The sequence below is a fragment of the Nematostella vectensis genome, chromosome 7 (assembly GCF_932526225.1).
Source record: "Nematostella vectensis chromosome 7, jaNemVect1.1, whole genome shotgun sequence".
NCBI lineage: Eukaryota > Metazoa > Cnidaria > Anthozoa > Actiniaria > Edwardsiidae > Nematostella > Nematostella vectensis.
Genome location: NC_064040.1, coordinates 9,167,622 through 9,189,103, shown reverse-complemented (window position 1 = coordinate 9,189,103; position 21,482 = coordinate 9,167,622). Strand labels below are relative to the sequence as shown.

The 21,482-nt window shown below is 40.0% G+C and overlaps 1 protein-coding gene across 1 annotated transcript; it reads right to left on the bottom strand.

Annotated features, from left to right (window-relative positions):
- Nucleotides 1-727: 727 nt before the first annotated feature.
- Nucleotides 728-21,419, bottom strand: LOC5503388 (sec1 family domain-containing protein 1). The gene is made up of 26 exons (XM_048730494.1): nt 21,349-21,419; nt 19,601-19,671; nt 19,275-19,363; nt 18,612-18,702; nt 18,178-18,300; nt 17,878-17,965; nt 17,452-17,541; nt 16,843-16,898; nt 15,908-15,990; nt 15,519-15,618; nt 14,970-15,121; nt 11,459-11,549; nt 11,029-11,105; nt 10,837-10,918; nt 10,106-10,165; nt 9,732-9,768; nt 4,456-4,523; nt 3,795-3,874; nt 3,310-3,372; nt 2,946-3,024; nt 2,788-2,841; nt 2,447-2,499; nt 2,210-2,246; nt 1,834-1,899; nt 1,556-1,627; nt 728-1,260 (listed from the first exon to the last, which is right to left on the bottom strand). The coding sequence occupies exons 1-26, from the start codon at nt 21,377-21,379 to the stop codon at nt 1,231-1,233; spliced, it is 1,923 nt and encodes a 640-aa protein (XP_048586451.1). The 5' UTR covers nt 21,380-21,419; the 3' UTR covers nt 728-1,230.
- Nucleotides 21,420-21,482: the final 63 nt, after the last annotated feature.

Sequence of the window (21,482 nt, the reverse complement as noted above, 5' to 3'; positions counted from 1 at the left end):
TCAAATAATAGGATAGCAAACTGAAGAGGCAATTTGATTGTTGAGTAAAATTGCCTGCTAACAAAAGAAACCTAGCCTTATACCACAATTTTAAAAAGATAAAGCATTTAATTCCGTGTTACCAATTCCAAATATATATTATCCTAATTTTTACTTTTTGTCGAGACACGTGAGCGCTTTTACACATTTGCGAAGAGTGGGAATTATATTAGGTTGTTAATTTTAGAAGAGCTCTTGTTACATAACAGTGTTCTTAACGTTTACCGGTCTATGGTTATTAGTCTGTCGACCAAACTCTCAAAGCGGTAGGTAATATCCAGCTTCGAAGACGGAAAACATAAGTAAAATAAGTTAAAAATGTATTTGTTATCTTTAGTTATAAGGATTTTTTTTTGTTTCTATTGTAAAGACAATGTCTAGCGAACAAAAGCACAGGTTTCATCATTGGCATGAAATAGGTTATAAATACAGAAGAAATTTTTGAAACGAGAAGTCGACGCGCTTTTTCATAAGGATTTTAACCAAAACGTTTATTTAAAAGGCTCGTAAATGAGGGACTGGTTATTCTCATTAGATCACGGATACATTAGTTCGGATCCCTACCTCCCTCCCGAGCCCCCCCTTCCCCCGAGTGGGGCCAATTGGCTGTGTAGGCGGTTTTGTTGAAAGTGTCACATTTTCTTTGAAGTAGGCCCTCTCCTCTCAAAATACAAGCGATTCGACGGGATAGCATCATAATTTTATTTTTTCCTTTATTGATTTCAACAGTTTTTTTTACAACTGCTAAATTTAATCGAATCTTGCTATAAACACTGACTGTATATCTTTTTTCCTTGAATCTTCATTTGTTTCAATTCTATTGGACCTTAGTTCTTTGTCTTAGTAAAGACGAACAATTGGTAGAGTGGAATATCTGTGTTTGGTGCTTCGTATTCAGCCAGTTTTAAAGTTAATAAACATCACGTACGAATCAACGATCTTTTCTGTATTTCTGTCATAATTTCTTCATAAAATGATAAATAGATTTTACTATCCAATTCTACATTCGTCACCACACAGTATTAGTACCAGGTGCCTATAATTTGAACGCAAGCAATCGAAGTCATTCTCCTCCACTTTCAGTTGCCTGGAAACGGTGCTGGAAAACAGACGCCAGATAACTAAAACCTGGCGAGACTATCCCTATCGATATACATTTCCTCTAGACTTGGAATAGGTTCTCTCCGTGGATTAGGCTGAGTCCTCTCCGAGGCGTGATAACTAAAGAAAAAGACATTGATTCAATTTTGGCGCAGAATGTGCACTTTAGTACCCTGGCTTCCAAAGGTTCTAGCACCTTAGAAAACCCAAATGTGCCACAGGACGAGCGGCAAGCTTCTCACCGATTGACCTTTTGTTTGAAGTTCGTGAACGAAATGTTTATTTAAATGTGTTTCTTGTTAAACAAAATACACTGGGTCCTCTTTGGGACCGACGGAACCCTAAATCGACAAGAGACAAAAGAATCTTTTAGAAACCGCTCTGAGTTATCAGTTACACCCTAAAAGAAACTAACCTGTTTTATGAATTGTGAGGCATTGAGTACTTCGCTTGCTCCGTAGAAAACCTTTTTAGTTCCAGAGGATCTCTGGAAAAAAAACTCGATTTTATCACAAAACGTCTTACCCGTTCTGGAGCGAGAATCCTTAAAACCATACCAAAAGGAACTATGATACTATGAACTATGATGAATGACTTTGGCGATGTGGATGATGATGATGACGATGTGGATGATGACGATTGGGATTATGATGATGCTCATAACAAATATGATTGTGGATAGAAACTGCATACCTTTGCGTAGTCCATCAGGTTCTGGTATTCGATAAAATTCCCACCTCCGACCATAAACACTATAGCCTAAAAACGAAAGCACAAGATCAGCAGCAAATAGCGGACAGACAGGTATCCGGACGGACGGGGACATGCGCATCGGACAGGCTTGTTTTTCAGATAAACCCTGGTCGTATAACGGCTGCCTAAGGCGCCTACTTATTCCTTCAACCCGACCATGTTGTATTTGCACCCACATAACTCATCGACGGGAGGATAATTGGCTTTCCCGATCAGCCCAAAAAACAATAACTCTAAAGGATTATGTAGAATGTTTTGAAGGGCTCTTAAGGCCCACCTTTTAGGCTACGTCTCTGGGGTTCTTTGAGTTACTGACCTCTTGGAAAGGCGTCTTGTTCCTGGGAATCGAGGAGCTGAAATCAGGAACGTCACAAAGATAAGAAGAACAAAAAGGTAGGGACGTCACTAATCTAAGAAGATCACAATGATAGGAACGTCACAATGAACGTCGGAAAGGAGGAATGACGTTACAAGACGTTATGAAAGAACGTCATGAGGGTAAGAACGTTACAAAGATAAAAACTAATAATAAAGTCGATAGTTGAATACCCACCTGTCGGTGACTCGAAGCATTTTCGGGTCAAAATATCGAAAATCCTCGACTTCCTGTAGGAAAAAAAAAACGGATTAAGACCTGACTGGTTATTTGGTCAAGTATCGTACAAATAGCGTCAACATTGCTGGCCCAGCCTCGCTTGGTCGATAAAGAGTAAGGAAGAGGACCAGGGATCGAAACAGGTTAGGTTAACCAGGTTAACTAGAAATTTTTCCCAAGGTGTAAAAACCTTAGCTCTCTACATTGTGGAGTGAAATTAGTCACGTGTTTGTCATAAGGTCGCTCACAAAACTGTCATAATGTCGCTTACAAAACACCGGCTAATTTGGTGCACTCACCGGGTTGGACTTGTTCTCCATAACTGCATCCAATATTCGAGTAACGGGCAAATTCTGAGCAAGAGACACAAAATTGGTAGTTGGTATAATAGTAGAGTCTGTGCTATGGTCTAGAAACACAAAATTCATATCGACAAGGTCGTCTTCCGCATTCTCACCTTGTTACCGACCACTAGATTCTTGACCCCCTCCATAACGAACTGCGACCCCGTGTTCATAATGCGAGAGAACATGGCACTGACAAAAAAAACACAGACATCTTATCAATGGCTTATAAATGGGACCATCGTCTATCTAGTATTTTCAGAGTAACATAACCTTGGTGTTGATGGCAAGACAGATGTACCACTTGCACATAGCCTGAATTTGGCGAGGGGGTAGGGGAGGGGGGATAGGGGGAATTGCATGCAAAATGAGGCGCACTTCGTGGCTTTTCTTCCAATGTCTCGCGGCTGTTTTGCTCGCCTCACAGAAGAACTCCTATATCTTCTGTGTTTTCATGGATGGTAGGAAGTGCTCTACCTGTAAGTGTTTTGACCTCCTCCACCCGACTGTAGGGGCGCCGTCGTGATTTTCGTGAACGCTCTAAGAAATAAGAAGTCGGCATTAAAATGAAAATAAAGGAATATTACTGAACTGTTAGGAATACTGTATTTCATTCCACTCCTTATGAAACGACATATTAGGCTGCCAACCCCATAAAAGAGCTGCCAGTTTTTATCCTAACATCCTATCCTATACCGAGTGTGACAGATCATTCATTGGCTGTTCCACGGTAGTTTTTTTAAATGAATTTAGTAAATGTGTATAAACCTTTTTAGATGGTAATTTTATCACATACGTTTTCCAAAATTGAATGAAAACAAAAACAAAGGTGTGGATGACTTATTGGTGTGATCCTAAGGGAGGCTGCTTTGAGCTACCAGACTAATTCCATTTGCACCAAAATAACATATTAAGCACAAGCTAGGTCAAACCAGACCCAAAAACTTTAACTCCTTTCTTACTTCCATTTCTTGATGTAGCTGAGAGCAGCGGACTGTACACCGCACGCCTGTAGTGCAGACGCATACTGATCAAACTCAGCCTGAAAACAAATCAGTATCCTTAAAATATTTCATTGAAACCACATCTACAAATATGTAATCATGAAGAAAATTTGTGCTTGCCTAGGGCGGGGGCCCCATACCGATCGTCATTACTCAGCTTTTGGTGTTTTACTGGGCTATTTTATTGTGACTCAAAGAAGGCCAATCACGCGTCATTTTATGATCCCGCTCAGATCCCGCCAATTCAAGCAAGTAACCAAGATATTTTCAATCAAACATCGTTGATAACATCAGACTACCCTCGTAGATTGTTATGTAAAAGTTTCCGTGCAAACAAACTGCTGTATTTTCAATGATACAATAACAAAGGAGTGTTTTAAGAATTACAGCATGCCAATCGCCGACTGTTTGGACAAACTGATTATTGCAACAGAGAGGGGGAAGACATTAAAATGTATTTATGAAAGCAATTTGTCTCTTACAAACTACTTATTACAACAGAGAGGGGGAAGACATTAAAATGTATTTATGACAGCAATTTGTCTCTTACAAACTACTTATTACAACAGAGAGGGGGAAGACATTAAAATGTATTTATGACAGCAATTTATGCTCTTACCGGGGACATTGTAGGCCCAGATACATAATAAATAATAAACAATCTGAGTTTGTCTTCTGGAGTACCAGCTAAAAAAATAAGAGATGAGTCATGACTCAAAGTAAGTTATGATTAAGTAAGTTATGATATAAGGGTAAGTTATGATTCAAAGAACATAGCACGTGTTACGCTACACAGATTCTCCAAGTACAACCTTATTTGAAATAGGTATATACCCCTTCTACCCTTATATATACTGTTTTTCTCGTTCTGCTTTTCTAATATTACCAGCAATAGCGGCAACAGTAAGCCATCAACAATGTTGAAAGCAACAACAACAAAAAGCACCAGCGACAAAGGTGAACGAAACAACAACGGTAGCAGTAAGCACCAGTAACAACATTAATCGGAACAAGCACCTTCAACAAAAGGATCGTCAACAAAGGTGAAGCTAACAACAACGGAAACAGCAAGCTCGGCTCCAGTAACAACATTAGTAGCAACAGGCACCTCAAACAAAATGGCAGCAATAATGATCATCAACAATGGTGAAAGCAACATAAAAAAAAGCACCAGCAAGGAGAGTGAAAGCAACATCAAAAAAAGCACCAGCAAGGAGAGTGAAAGCGACACCAACTAAAAGCACCAGCAAGGAGAGTGAAAGCAACACCAACTAAAAGCACCAGCAAGGAGAGTGAAAGCAACACCAACTAAAAGCACCAGCAAGGAGAGTGAAAGCAACACCAACTAAAAGCACCAGCAAGGAGAGTGAAAGCAACACCAACTAAAAGCACCAGCAAGGAGAGTGAAAGCAACACCAACTAAAAGCACCAGCAAGGAGAGTGAAAGCAACACCAACTAAAAGCACCAGCAAGGAGAGTGAAAGCAACACCAACTAAAAGCACCAGCAAGGAGAGTGTAAGCAACACCAACTAAAAGCACCAGCAAGGAGAGTGAAAGCAACACCAACTAAAAGCACCAGCAAGGAGAGTGAAAGCAACACCAACTAAAAGCACCAGCAAGGAGAGTGAAAGCAACACCAACTAAAAGCACCAGCAAGGAGAGTGAAAGCAACACCAACTAAAAGCACCAGCAAGGAGAGTGAAAGCAACACCAACTAAAAGCACCAGCAAGGAGAGTGAAAGCAACACCAACTAAAAGCACCAGCAAGGAGAGTGTAAGCAACACCAACTAAAAGCACCAGCAAGGAGAGTGAAAGCAACACCAACTAAAAGCACCAGCAAGGAGAGTGAAAGCAACATCAACTAAAAGCACCAGCAAGGAGAGTGAAAGCAACATCAACTAAAAGCACCAGCAAGGAGAGTGAAAGCAACATCAACTAAAAGCAGCAGCAAGGAGAGTGAAAGCAACATCAACTAAAAGAACCAGCAAGGAGAGTGAAAGCAAAACCAACAATAAAAGCACCAGCAAGGAGAGTGAAAGCAACATCAACTAAAAGCACCAGCAAGGAGAGTGAAAGCAACACCAACTAAAAGCACCAGCAAGGAGAGTGAAAGCAACATCAACTAAAAGCACCAGCAAGGAGAGTGAAAGCAACATCAACTAAAAGCACCAGCAAGAAGAGTGAAAGCAACATCAACTAAAAACACCAGCAAGGAGAGTGAAAGCAACATCAACTAAAAGCACCAGCAAGGAGAGTGAAAGCAACATCAACTAAAAGCAGCAGCAAGGAGAGTGAAAGCAACATCAACTAAAAGAACCAGCAAGGAGAGTGAAAGCAACATCAACTAAAAGCACCAGCAAGGAGAGTGAAAGCAACACCAACAATAAAAGCACCAGCAAGGAGAGTGAAAGCAACATCAACTAAAAGCACCAGCAAGGAGAGTGAAAGCAACATCAACTAAAAGCACCAGCAAGGAGAGTGAAAGCAACATTAACTAAAAGCACCAGCAAGGAGAGTGAAAGCAACACCAACTAAAAGCACCAGCAAGGAGAGTGAAAGCAACACCAACAATAAAAGCACCAGCAAGGAGAGTGAAAGCAACACCAACAATAAAAGCACCAGCAAGGAGAGTGAAAGCAACACCAACAATGAAAGCACCAGCAAGGAGAGTGAAAGCAACATCAACTAAAAACACCAGCAAGGAGAGTGAAAGCAACATCAACTAAAAGCACCAGCAAGGAGAGTGAAAGCAACATCAACAATAAAAGCACCAGCAAGGAGAGTGAAAGCAACACCAACAATAAAAGCACCAGCAAGGAGAGTGAAAGCAACACCAACAATAAAAGAACCAGCAAGGAGAGTGAAAGCAACATCAACTAAAAGCACCAGCAAGGAGAGTGAAAGCAACATCAACTAAAAGCACCAGCAAGGAGAGTGAAAGCAACACCAACTAAAAGCACCAGCAAGGAGAGTGAAAGCAACATCAACTAAAAGCACCAGCAAGGAGAGTGAAAGCAACATCAACTAAAAGCACCAGCAAGGAGAGTGAAAGCAACATCAACTAAAAGCACCAGCAAGGAGAGTGAAAGCAACATCAACTAAAAGCACCAGCAAGGAGAGTGAAAGCAACATCAACTAAAAGCACCAGCAAGGAGAGTGAAAGCAACATCAACTAAAAGCACCAGCAACACCAACAATAAAAGAACCAGCAAGGAGAGTGAAAGCAACATCAACTAAAAGCACCAGCAAGGAGAGTGAAAGCAACACTAACTAAAAGCACCAGCAAGGAGAGTGAAAGCAACATCAACTTAAAGCACCAGCAAGGAGAGTGAAAGCAACATCAACTAAAAGCACCAGCAAGGAGAGTGAAAGCAACATCAACTAAAAGCACCAGCAAGGAGAGTGAAAGCAACATCAACTAAAAGCACCAGCAAGGAGAGTGAAAGCAACATCAACTAAAAGCACCAGCAAGGAGAGTGAAAGCAACATCAACTAAAAGCACCAGCAAGGAGAGTGAAAGCAACATCAACTAAAAGCACCAGCAAGGAGAGTGAAAGCAACACCAACTAAAAGCACCAGCAAGGAGAGTGAAAGCAACACCAACAATAAAAGCACCAGCAAGGAGAGTGAAAGCAACACCAACAATAAAAGCACCAGCAAGGAGAGTGAAAGCAACATCAACTAAAAGCACCAGCAAGGAGAGTGAAAGCAACATCAACTAAAAGCACCAGCAAGGAGAGTGAAAGCAACATCAACTAAAAGCACCAGCAAGGAGAGTGAAAGCAACATCAACTAAAAGCACCAGCAAGGAGAGTGAAAGCAACATCAACTAAAAGCACCAGCAAGGAGAGTGAAAGCAACACCAACTAAAAACACCAGCAAGGAGAGTGAAAGCAACATCAACTAAAAGCACCAGCAAGGAGAGTAAAAGCAACATCAACTAAAAGCACCAGCAAGGAGAGTGAAAGCAACATCAACTAAAAGCACCAGCAAGGAGAGTGAAAGCAACATCAACTAAAAGCACCAGCAAGGAGAGTGAAAGCAACACCAACTAAAAACACCAGCAAGGAGAGTGAAAGCAACATCAACAATGAAAGCACCAGCAAGGAGAGTGAAAGCAACATCAACTAAAAACACCAGCAAGGAGAGTGAAAGCAACATCAACTAAAAGCACCAGCAAGGAGAGTGAAAGCAACATCAACTAAAAGCACCAGCAAGGAGAGTGAAAGCAACATCAACTAAAAGCACCAGCAAGGAGAGTGAAAGCAACATCAACTAAAAGCACCAGCAAGGAGAGTGAAAGCAACATCAACTAAAAGCACCAGCAAGGAGAGTGAAAGCAACATCAACTAAAAGCACCAGCAAGGAGAGTGAAAGCAACATCAACTTAAAGCACCAGCAAGGAGAGTGAAAGCAACATCAACTAAAAGCACCAGCAAGGAGAGTGAAAGCAACATCAACTAAAAGCACCAGCAAGGAGAGTGAAAGCAACATCAACTAAAAGCACCAGCAAGGAGAGTGAAAGCAACACCAACTAAAAGCACCAGCAAGGAGAGTGAAAGCAACACCAACAATAAAAGCACCAGCAAGGAGAGTGAAAGCAACACCAACAATAAAAGCACCAGCAAGGAGAGTGAAAGCAACACCAACAATGAAAGCACCAGCAAGGAGAGTGAAAGCAACATCAACTAAAAACACCAGCAAGGAGAGTGAAAGCAACATCAACTAAAAGCACCAGCAAGGAGAGTGAAAGCAACATCAACTAAAAACACCAGCAAGGAGAGTGAAAGCAACATCAACAATGAAAGCACCAGCAAGGAGAGTGAAAGCAACATCAACTAAAAACACCAGCAAGGAGAGTGAAAGCAACACCAACTAAAAACACCAGCAAGGAGAGTGAAAGCAACATCAACAATGAAAGCACCAGCAAGGAGAGTGAAAGCAACATCAACAATGAAAGCACCAGCGAGGAGAGTGAAAGCAACATCAACTAAAAGCACCAGCAAGGAGAGTGAAAGCAACACCAACTAAAAACACCAGCAAGGAGAGTGAAAGCAACATCAACTAAAAGCACCAGCAAGGAGAGTAAAAGCAACATCAACTAAAAGCACCAGCAAGGAGAGTGAAAGCAACATCAACTAAAAGCACCAGCAAGGAGAGTGAAAGCAACATCAACTAAAAGCACCAGCAAGGAGAGTGAAAGCAACACCAACTAAAAACACCAGCAAGGAGAGTGAAAGCAACATCAACAATGAAAGCACCAGCAAGGAGAGTGAAAGCAACATCAACTAAAAACACCAGCAAGGAGAGTGAAAGCAACACCAACTAAAAACACCAGCAAGGAGAGTGAAAGCAACATCAACAATGAAAGCACCAGCAAGGAGAGTGAAAGCAACACCAACTAAAAGCACCAGCAAGGAGAGTGAAAGCAACATCAACTAAAAGCACCAGCAAGGAGAGTGAAAGCAACATCAACTAAAAGCAGCAGCAAGGAGAGTGAAAGCAACATCAACTAAAAGCAGCAGCAAGGAGAGTGAAAGCAACATCAACTAAAAGCACCAGCAAGGAGAGTGAAAGCAACATCAACAATAAAAGCACCAGCAAGGAGAGTGAAAGCAACATCAACAATAAAAGCACCAGCAAGGAGAGTGAAAGCAACATCAACTAAAAGCACCAGCAAGGAGAGTGAAAGCAACACCAACAATAAAAGCACCAGCAAGGAGAGTGAAAGCAACACCAACAATGAAAGCACCAGCAAGGAGAGTGAAAGCAACATCAACTAAAAGCACCAGCAAGGAGAGTGAAAGCAACACCAACTAAAAGCACCAGCAAGGAGAGTGAAAGCAACACCAACAATGAAAGCAGCAACAACAACACGCTAACAACAATTTACCATCTGGATCTTGAATGATCTCCAATATTGACTTGTCCTGTAAGAGAAAAAGTTAATCATTAATACTGCTCAAGTTTTATAGTGCCACATGTGCTTGCACAGCTACCTTAACAGTATTCTAAAGTAAACCAATAAAAACCAAGGAGATGTGTAAAATGCTTAACACGAACTCCACTAGCATGCTACAGTAGTGTGGCAAAGAAGTGCACAAGTGCAACTCATGAATCACTTAATCCGCCTAGTTATGACATTGTACAAGTTATTGGTTAACTTTTTTGAAACTTTGTATTGAAGGCCATGGTACATAGAATGCTACAGTATAAACCGTCTATCTCCCCAAAATGCAGGGCATTTTCTCTCTATGACATACATACCAAAGTCGACTTGCTCATGATTTTCTCCTCTGTCTCAAAAAAAATGTCCAGCTTTCGGGCCTGCAGGTAAATAAAATAATAATAATAATAAACCATGATAAATAGTAATAGAAAAAAATTGGTTAGAACACAGAAGAATTAAACTTGGCCCAGTCATAAACATGTTACGGAGAAGGGGTTGGGGGGGGGGGGGGGATAAAAATAGGGAGCAATTAGACGTCACATCTTCCCAGCAAGGTAGTGGGGAACATTAAAGAGCCCTTGTCAGCCACACCTTTGTTATTGTTTCAACAGACAATTTTTGAGAACAAAATCTTAATAAATCCACTTAAAAATAAAATCTGTCAAATCCTTACTTCACTGTACAGTACCTATGCAGCACATTAAAGCCAAATTTGTAGTTGCGCGACCTCCTGAATCCAAAATCCTGGTCTTGTTTGGGAATAGCTCATAGTCAGACACAAGCTTTGGTTTGTCTGGTTTTGATTGCTTGGTTTGATTGACAACGCGCTACTCCCAAATGAAGAAAGGAATTTTCGATTCTGGGAGGTTGCACAACAACGAATTTGGCTATAATGTGGTCAAGCAGTGCGGTGGCAATGTTGATGTACATGTCAATCAACCTCTTCTTGCTACTTTATGCAGTATATACACTATATATGTAGTTTCTTTATTAATGTGGTCAAGAAGTGCGATGACAATGTTGGTATGCATGCCAATAAATACAGTACCTTAATGTGGTCAAGCAACGCGGTGGCGATGTTTGTGTGCATGTCAATCAATCTCTTCTTCTCGAGTAGTTCAGGCAATGAACTAGAATCCAAATATCAGAGATTTGAAAAATTATTCAGGCAAATTGAAACAAAAGTGTCCAGTAAATTTAAGTAAGGAATGGTCACGGCAAATGTTAAACTGTCTCTTACCTGACAGCAGATGTGAGCTTTGCAGTACTGTCTGCAAAAATTTCTCCCATGACTTCCTCGTTACTTTCATCTATACCCTGATATACAAATAGAAGTTAGAATACCATAATTGCTTGAATAAGTACCGGGGCACTTATTAATTTTTCCATTGGGGAGGCACCACAAGGAGAGGTGATTTTCAAAATCTTTTTAACAGCCTAACTTGCGGTTTTGTAATTGCCATGTACATCGATGAGGTCATTGCAAGGATGTGTGATTTCTTTGTCAGATAGTGTACCGAAATAACCACAAAAGGCCTTGAAATTTTTTCATTACATTTTTCACAGGATCAGTTATAAGTACAATTTCATGTGGCTGGCAAGCGCCCCCTCTGCCCTTCCCATATGCTGCCCCTGGATGGGTGTGGTGAGGATGTCAGGTGGTTACGTACCATGACATTCTTCAGTCTCTTGACCTCCTCTTCGGATGCTTTGTACTCATTCAATTCTTTTTCTATTGACTCAGCAACATTGGGGAATGGACTGAGGAAAGCATGCACCATGGTTAGTGATCATGGGGAATGGACTGAGGAAAACATGCACCATGGTTAGTGATCATGGGGAATGGACTGAGGAAAGCATGACCATGGTTAGTGATCATGGGGAATGGACTGAGGAAAACATGACCATGATTAGTGATCATGGGGAATGGACTGAGGAAAGCATGCACCATGGTTAGTGATCATGGGGAATGGACTGAGGAAAACATGGCCGTGGTTAGTGATAATGGGGAATGGACTGAGGAAAACATGACCATGATTAGTGATAATGGGGAATGGACTGAGGAAAACATGCACCATGGTTAGTGATAATGGGGAATGGACTGAGGAAAACATGACCATGATTAGTGATAATTGGGAATGGACTGAGGAAAACATGCACCGTGATTAGTGATAATGGGGAATGGACTGAGGAAAACATGACCATGGTTAGTGATCATGGGGAATGGACTGAGGAAAGCATGCACCATGGTTAGTGATCATGGGGAATGGACTGAGGAAAACATGCACCATGGTTAGTGATAATTGGGAATGGAATGAGGAAAACATGACCATGATTAGTGATAATGGGGAATGGACTGAGGAAAACATGCACCATGGTTAGTGATAATGGGGAATGGACTGAGGAAAACATGCACCGTGATTAGTGATAATTGGGAATGGACTGAGGAAAACATGACCATGATTAGTGATCATGGGGAATGGACTGAGGAAAGCATGCACCATGGTTAGTGATAATGGGGAATGGACTGAGGAAAACATGCACCATGGTTAGTGATCATGGGGAATGGACTGAGGAAAGCATGCACCATGGTTAGTGATAATGGGGAATGGACTGAGGAAAACATGCACCATGGTTAGTGATAATGGGGAATGGACTGAGGAAAACATGCACCATGGTTAGTGATAATGGGGAATGGACTGAGGAAAACATGCACCATGGTTAGTGATAATGGGGAATGGACTGAGGAAAACATGCACCATGGTTAGTGATCATGGGGAATGGACTGAGGAAAACATGCACCGTGATTAGTGATAATTGGGAATGGACTGAGGAAAACATGACCATGATTAGTGATCATGGGGAATGGACTGAGGAAAGCATGCACCATGGTTAGTGATCATGGGGAATGGACTGAGGAAAGCATGCACCATGGTTAGTGATAATGGGGAATGGACTGAGGAAAACATGCACCATGATTAGTGATAATGAGGAATGGACTGAGGAAAACATGACCATGGTTAGTGATCATGGGGAATGGACTGAGGAAAACATGCACCGTGATTAGTGATAATTGGGAATGGACTGAGGAAAACATGACCATGATTAGTGATCATGGGGAATGGACTGAGGAAAGCATGCACCATGGTTAGTGATAATGGGGAATGGACTGAGGAAAACATGCACCATGGTTAGTGATTATGGGGAATGGACTGAGGAAAGCATGCACCATGGTTAGTGATTATGGGGAATGGACTGAGGAAAGCATGCACCATGGTTAGTGATAATTGGGAATGGACTGAGGAAAACATGCACCGTGATTAGTGATCATGGGGAATGGACTGAGGAAAACATGCACCATGGTTAGTGATAATGGGGAATGGACTGAGGAAAACATGCACCATGGTTAGTGATAATGGGGAATGGACTGAGGAAAACATGCACCATGGTTAGTGATAATGGGGAATGGACTGAGGAAAACATGCACCGTGATTAGTGATCATGGGGAATGGACTGAGGAAAGCATGCACCATGGTTAGTGATAATGGGGAATGGACTGAGGAAAACATGCACCATGGTTAGTGATAATGGGGAATGGACTGAGGAAAACATGCACCATGGTTAGTGATAATGGGGAATGGACTGAGGAAAGCATGCACCATGGTTAGTGATAATGGGGAATGGACTGAGGAAAACATGCACCGTGATTAGTGATCATGGGGAATGGACTGAGGAAAGCATGCACCATGGTTAGTGATAATGGGGAATGGACTGAGGAAAGCATGCACCATGGTTAGTGATCATGGGGAATGGACTGAGGAAAACATGCACCATGGTTAGTGATAATGGGGAATGGACTGAGGAAAACATGCACCATGGTTAGTGATCATGGGGAATGGACTGAGGAAAGCATGCACCATGGTTAGTGATCATGGGGAATGGACTGAGGAAAACATGCACCGTGATTAGTGATAATTGGGAATGGACTGAGGAAAACATGCACTGTGATTAGTGATAATGGGGAATGGACTGAGGAAAACATGCACCATGGTTAGTGATAATGGGGAATGGACTGAGGAAAGCATGCACCATGGTTAGTGATAATGGGGAATGGACTGAGGAAAACATGCACCGTGATTAGTGATAATGGGGAATGGACTGAGGAAAACATGCACCATGGTTAGTGATAATGGGGAATGGACTGAGGAAAGCATGCACCATGGTTAGTGATAATGGGGAATGGACTGAGGAAAACATGCACCGTGATTAGTGATCATGGGGAATGGACTGAGGAAAGCATGCACCATGGTTAGTGATAATGGGGAATGGACTGAGGAAAACATGCACCGTGATTAGTGATAATTGGGAATGGACTGGGGAAAACATGGCCATGGTTAGTGATAATGGGGAATGGACTGAGGAAAACATGCACCATGGTTAGTGATAATGGGGAATGGACTGAGGAAAACATGCACCATGGTTAGTGATAATGGGGAATGGACTGAGGAAAACATGCACCATGGTTAGTGATAATGGGGAATGGACTGAGGAAAACATGCACCATGGTTAGTGATAATGGGGAATGGACTGAGGAAAACATGGCCATGGTTAGTGATCATGGGGAATGGACTGAGGAAAACATGCACCATGGTTAGTGATAATGGGGAATGGACTGAGGAAAACATGCACCATGGTTAGTGATCATGGGGAATGGACTGAGGAAAGCATGCACCATGGTTAGTGATCATGGGGAATGGACTGAGGAAAACATGCACCGTGATTAGTGATAATTGGGAATGGACTGAGGAAAACATGGCCATGGTTAGTGATTATGGGGAATGGACTGAGGAAAACATGCACCATTGATAGTGATAAACACTCGTGAACATGACCAGACATCTTTTTTGCAAGATGTCACTGCTTATTCAGAGCGTCATAAGTGCAGTGAAAATTGAAACAGCTAGTGGATCTGTTGTTGGGAATACCACCGTATAGTGCCTTATCTTCAGTTGTTTGGAGTTGTAAGAATTAGAATGGAGGAATAAAAGCTTCTCTTGACTTGTGTGATGGAGTGGGGTATATGGTCTTCTTTTGTTGCCATCCAAAAATTTAACTGTTTTGACCTTGAGATTTTGGGGATGCCTGTGGTATATCCTAGGATGTGAGGGGCAGTTATATTACCTCCCCTTGTGACTATTCCAAAATTTATCAGTGTTGTGAAGGTCATATGTCTTGACTTTGACTTGCTTGGGGTGCCTGTGGTGAGCATCAGGGTGGTCGTCATTCACTTGAGGGGGCGTTTCCCTGACAACCACTCTATTCAGGTGCAATTCCTGGGGTGTGGCCAGACGGGATACAGTTAAAAAATGCAAACAGGTACAGTAAAAAAGGGCAATTATAATTTAAGATCAGAGAAAGCTTTAAACTACAAACAGATTGAGAAAATTTGTATCTGTGAAGTATTAATCTTAGGCATTAGTAGCTAGTACACATATATGCGACCATTTTACCTGTAATTCAGTATCACTGCAATGGGTAATTAATAAACAAATTATTATTATTAGTATTGTATTGTTATTGTTATTGTTATTATTATTATTATTATTGTTATTGTAAGAATTTTTATTAAAATCATCGTCATCATCATTATTATTATTTTTTTCATCTCTGCCATGTCATCCCTTATATATATATGAGAAAATAAGGTAATAACAGCAGAGCCACACCTACCAGGACGTCGTGGGCAAGAGCTTGGTATGTCCAGGTATGGTGCAATGGGGTGCATAGATCCATGTTGCGATCCAGAATCACCAACACTGGCCTCTGAAAACTAGAAGAGAAAATGTTAGTAAGCACTGTATGATGCATGGAGCTGTGCATTCTGATTCTAATTCTGAAACTCATCCAATTCTCACATTCAGACATACAAAAATACTTGTAGAGAATCCAAGCACACCTCTGGGACACAATTTAACTGAAACTGAAAGCCAGGTTAATTTAATAATCAGCTCTGCTTTTTTATATCAATGGAGCTTCACACTCAACAAAGTCTGGCGTGATTGGTGACTCAACTCTCACATTCCTTTTACAATATAGCATGTGTTCCTTCTTTGATGTACCTGATTTGACCAGAGGGGATATCAGTTGTAAAAAGACTGTTTCTTGAATCCCTCAAGTTCTCTCTGAGCTTTTTATCAAGGGCCTGCATTATTCAAATAGGATGTTCATTAGTGAATTATTCCAGGGTTTTTTTTTTCCAGAAAACATGGGGTGATAGTGGACAAAATCAATATTATCCCTTAGAGATAGCACTTTATGTGTGGTGAGCAGCAATTCATTAGCCAGGATATCACATTTGGTGTGACCAAAGCAACTTTTAGCCCCGTGAGATAGCACTACAAGTAAATACAGACAAAAGTGCAAGTATTTAGTGCTCAGTTGACTAGACTTCTACTGTTAAATACGTTTTTCAGACCCCTAAAGGATAGCAGAATTGAGGGAATCTTTAAAGACCCCCAAAGAAATAGCAGTGGGTAGAATTTTAGACCCTACAACATAGGGTAATCAACCTTGTTTACTTTTATTTTAATAAAAGGGTCATCCTTATCCACCCCACCCTCTCCCTAGGAATCATTTATATAGACATGACGGAAAAACCTGGAAAATTCGCAATTCAAGATAGAGAAAGAAGACACAATTTCTTACAATGGCCATCGGTTCCTTGTATTCCGGACTGATTTTTGAAACACAAATAACGTGAGGCCGAAATGCCCATACCCATATTTTTTGCTTTTTAAGATATTTTTCCTTGACCCTCCTTGCGCTCAGGGACGAAAAGCTCAAATTTCAATGACACTTTACAAAAAGTCGCATCAATTTAAAAAAAGTCGCATTTGATATTATATTTGCTATTACTCACTAAATACTTAGAGAGATTTTCTGCCTTATTAGATCTGAAATGAGCTTATTTGAAGTGTTAAGTCATGTTTTTCTGTCATGTCTTTCATATACTGTAAACTGATAAAAATATGGAACAAATGACCAATAAACTGACCTCGGCGACTATCTCTGCTGCATTTCCTTTTGGACACCTTATTATTGGGACAGTACCTGTAATGACACCATAATCACAATGTTAATAATAAAGGATTTTCAGCCACTCCCAGTAGGGCAAACTGAACAAAGGAAACGAAAGGTATGCTGGGGGGAGGGGTGGGGGTTGGACAGTAGAGATCTACCAAAGCATGCTTGTTTGACACCTTGTGTAAACCAATAATTTATGTTTATAATGTTTTTGATAATAATGATGATGGTGGTGGTGGTGGTGGTGATTATTATTCTTTCAATAAAAAATTAAATGTTAGTTGTTGAAAACTAAAGGACATCCAGTACATAGCATTTGTAATTCAAACAATCCTTTCTATGTATAGTTTACATGAAGCATAAGACACAAAAAAAGCTTGATCCAAGCTTTGGAAATCTCGTTCTTAACCTTTTCCGATAATAATAGTTCCCATCCTTAAAAAAGGTAAAAACCAAAAATAATGAGGATTGTAAGGTAAAGTTTTCAATTTACGCTCAAAATTTCCTGTGAAATCACTTGGTATTTTGGTCATGAGATGACAAATTATTGTGGAGTACAAAAAGTTGTTTTAATGCTTACCTAATGATGCTAGTAAGCAAAACAAGCTGTCCACTAGAGCATCCCTAAGCATCTCAATGTCTGTGTCTTTTGCATCAGGCCTGTTGAGGGCTAAAATACCAGACGTAAAAACAAACAATTAGAAGATCATCATAGGGAAGCAAAATGGAAAGGGAATAGAGCTGATATTATCCAGAATTGCAGCCATAACCTGAATAAACCTAGATTTACAGTCATATGGCAGGGTCTTCATATGGGGACTGCTATTTAAGGTGCACCGTGCTGCCTCCACTGTACTGCTCAACCTTCTAAAGTGGTCCTTTTATGTCCCCAAATTACAAATTAGGTTGGTTAGTTATGTAGGCTTGGTGGGATTGGACTGCAACAAAGCCATTTGAGCTATGAAAGATCAGCATATTCACCACATTTCCACATTTTATCACCTACCGTAGTATGATATTGCATCACGTTCCTGGAACCTCGTAGTAAACATTTCATCTTCCAATGAAATAAAGTTCAGATACTGATCATAGACCTAGGGGAGAAATCACACTCACAGATGTTATAATAAACTGGTCTTTTGATGTTTCTGGTTGAAGAAATCATGAAAGATGCTTAAATTTCAACCAAAAACTTTTTAATTTTTTTTAACTTTTTTACATGTTTAAAATGATTAAAAAATCTCAGATACCAGGAACGCCATGTATATGAATGAATATTGAAGAACTGTACAGTAAATGTTCTTACCTTAGAAATTTGATTTACACAGTTTGTTTGAAGGGCAACAGTGGCTAGTTCCTCTAGACGATGCCTTGAGATTGCAGTGATGAAATTTAAATAGTATGATTCATATAGTTGGTTCCTGCAGTCCTAAGTGAAAAGGAAAAACAACAACAAATCTTTGATGACATGAAATAATGTTATTTTTAATCAAACCTTATCAAACAAGGCCAATCACAATCACACATACAGAGTCACACAAATCATCCTTTTCTATCAACTAATTCAAGCGAGTAATTGGCAAGATACCTTGAATCAAATATTACTCATTATCAGACTAAGTATCGGACTTATTGTGGATGGTTGATTTGCTAATTGTAGCTGTAATGCTAGATTACAAGAGCATAGATTCAACATGGTAAAGTTGAAGGCAAAGAAAGTATATTTGATCCAACACTTACTTGACAAATTCTCTTAACATTTTCTTCTGTGGGCATAACAAAATAAACTGCAGGTACTTCAGGTATTGGGTCTCGTTCAGTGTGCAGCAACCTAAATAACAAGCACATTAGGTAAAATAGCAACAGTGGCAGTTACAGAACAATGATGTGATAATGATTACCTGAAGATGGAGGAGGTAAATGATGGTTGATGTGATGATGACTAGTTGGCATTTGATGATGGAAATTGTGGTGCTTATGATGGTGATAATGATGATGATGCTGCCGCCGCCGCCGATGACGACGACAATGATGAAAATGATGATGATGGTGGTGATAATAATAATGATTATGATATTGTTGATGATGATGGTGCTAATGATTGGTTGGAAAATTACACATATATTGGTTCAATGATGATCGTTATATTGGTTTTTGTGATGATGATGATGATACAAGGACCTTAAGACCTTTAAAACTTTTGTGATGATGGCGAAATTGGTGCTGATGGACGCTGTGATGGTGTTGCTGCTGATGGATCATCATCATGGCAATGATGGAAAAATAATTACCACCACTAGCATTACTTGTTCTTTATTATCATCAAGAGCATTATCATCAAAATAAATCCCAATTATTACATATTCATGTACTGCACTTGTCCTGTAAGTTCAATCTACTTACAAGTGTAGAGTAACTCCCAGGTCCCGGAGCTCTTTGACGGTAAGTAAAGGTGAGATGATGTCTTGGCCAAATCTGTCATATACTAGAACCTACCAACAAATAATATATATAATGTCTGTCATATACTAAAACCTACCAACAAATAATAGATAATATCTGTCATATACTAAAACCTACCAACAAATAATATAAAATATCTGTCATACACAAAAACCTACCAACAAAAATATTCATTTTAATATCAATTGTTTATTGCTTTAGAATGTGTAAATAGCAATAGCAATAATAATAATAAGAAGAAGAATAAGAATAAACATTCTCTTTACCTTCCAAACAGGCTCCGCAGCAACAGACTTGCCCACAGGTTTGTTGAGGTTCAGCATACGCTTAAGAGCCTCTGAAGGAACCCAAACATCATACATTAAACATCTGCTAGCTATACAGGCTTAACCCACACATACTCCTATCCACTGTATACCATTTGTTTAGCCAAGCTTACTACATTAAATATTATGTGTTTAAATGACTGGAGACTGCTCACAAAATAACTAAATAAACGGTGATCCTAGAGATTTGCGCAAATGAATGAGGCCCAGACTAGTGAAATACTAGGTTCTTTCAAAAGAGAGAGAGAAAATGAGCTGGCATTAAGACTCGGCAGGAATCAGACAGCCAGTCTGCTAGTTAGCTAGTTCATTACATATGTTAGACAGTTTCAAGTAAATGACATGTTAGTCAAATTTTAGTTAGTTAATTAACATATTGTTTGTATTGACTAGGTCCTGTAGTTAATCCAAATAATTTTAGTTAGTAACATTTAGATTGAGTAATTAGTGCAAGTGAATTGTACACAACCACATCAGCTGTGCTGTAAATACTATCATGTTTAAATAAATGCATATATTATCTATTATTATTATATTCCACCTTTTGAAGAGTGGCCAAGCATTGATTAAGAGAATACTATTCACATTTATAATTTGCAATTTCACAGATTCTGGGGGTACCATATTAAAGTACTTGCATTTATAACATCTACTCCCATGGCAGGCCCATAACCAGGATTTTAAGCGGGGTGGTTCTATTTTCCATTTCAGCAGACCAAATTTCCCCCTCACCTCGCCTTATTACATTAGGCAATCAATACTCCAAATAAATTCAATCTTGTATTTAAAATGTTATTTATAGGGTGCTTTTTAACATATAGCGATAATAACAAAGATAATTATTCTAAAAAGATTTTCCTAGTCATTTTAAAGACATTTATTTGCACAGTATATCCAGTCAAACGTTATAATTTTTTGTTTGCTCTGAGCGGACCTTTGAGCCAGGTTGGGGGGTTTCGTCTGAACCCCCCTGGCTACGGGCCTGCATGGAGGCAAAAATGATTGAGTAAGCTACTTCAGCAAAGTACCAGTCATTTAGACACAGCACAATAAATGTGAGCATTGTATATGCCGACCTCTATGCTTAAAACTCAGGAGACTGACATGATATATCAACCACCTGACGTTACTACTGTAAGTCCAACAAAAGACAAGGCAAAATTCAATGAGAGTCAACAATCCTGTTGTTTGGGTGAAGTGCTTATTACCTCCAAAAACACCTCCCTATAGTATCTCAAGAACAGACTCGTGTAGTGCAGTAACACAGTACCATTATGCTAAGCATAACTCCTTTCCTTCAAACTCTCCTTTACACTGGGCCTTTACTCTAAATTATTTTCTTACGTACCCACCCATGACAATCCCCTTCTAAGAAATCCCAAATCCTTTCCGTTCCTCTTTCAGTCAACTGATCCTTATTAAATGTCATCACTTTCAGACGTCTATTACAAATCACAAATCCAATATGTTGTCATTGTCATAACTACACAAACTTTTCCGTTTTTTTTTTTATTTCATATTTTCATAACGCGTCGATTGCACGACGAAGCCAGGCTCAAATCAGAGCATAAAAGTTTAGCATAACCTAAAATGACAGATTAAAAATAGCATAGAGGATCCCCATGAATACTATCCCATAAATTGTGAATACAGATCACTGCGGAAACATCGTTAGAATAACTTCTTACCGATTTGTTTGGCTCTTACACTGGCCGCCATCTTGGATTGGATTACTGCGCCTGCGCAATTCGTTTGCAACGTGTCTTTAGTTTCCAGTTTCTTTAGGGTTATTGTGTTGTGGGTTTCCTGTGGAATTCTCGGT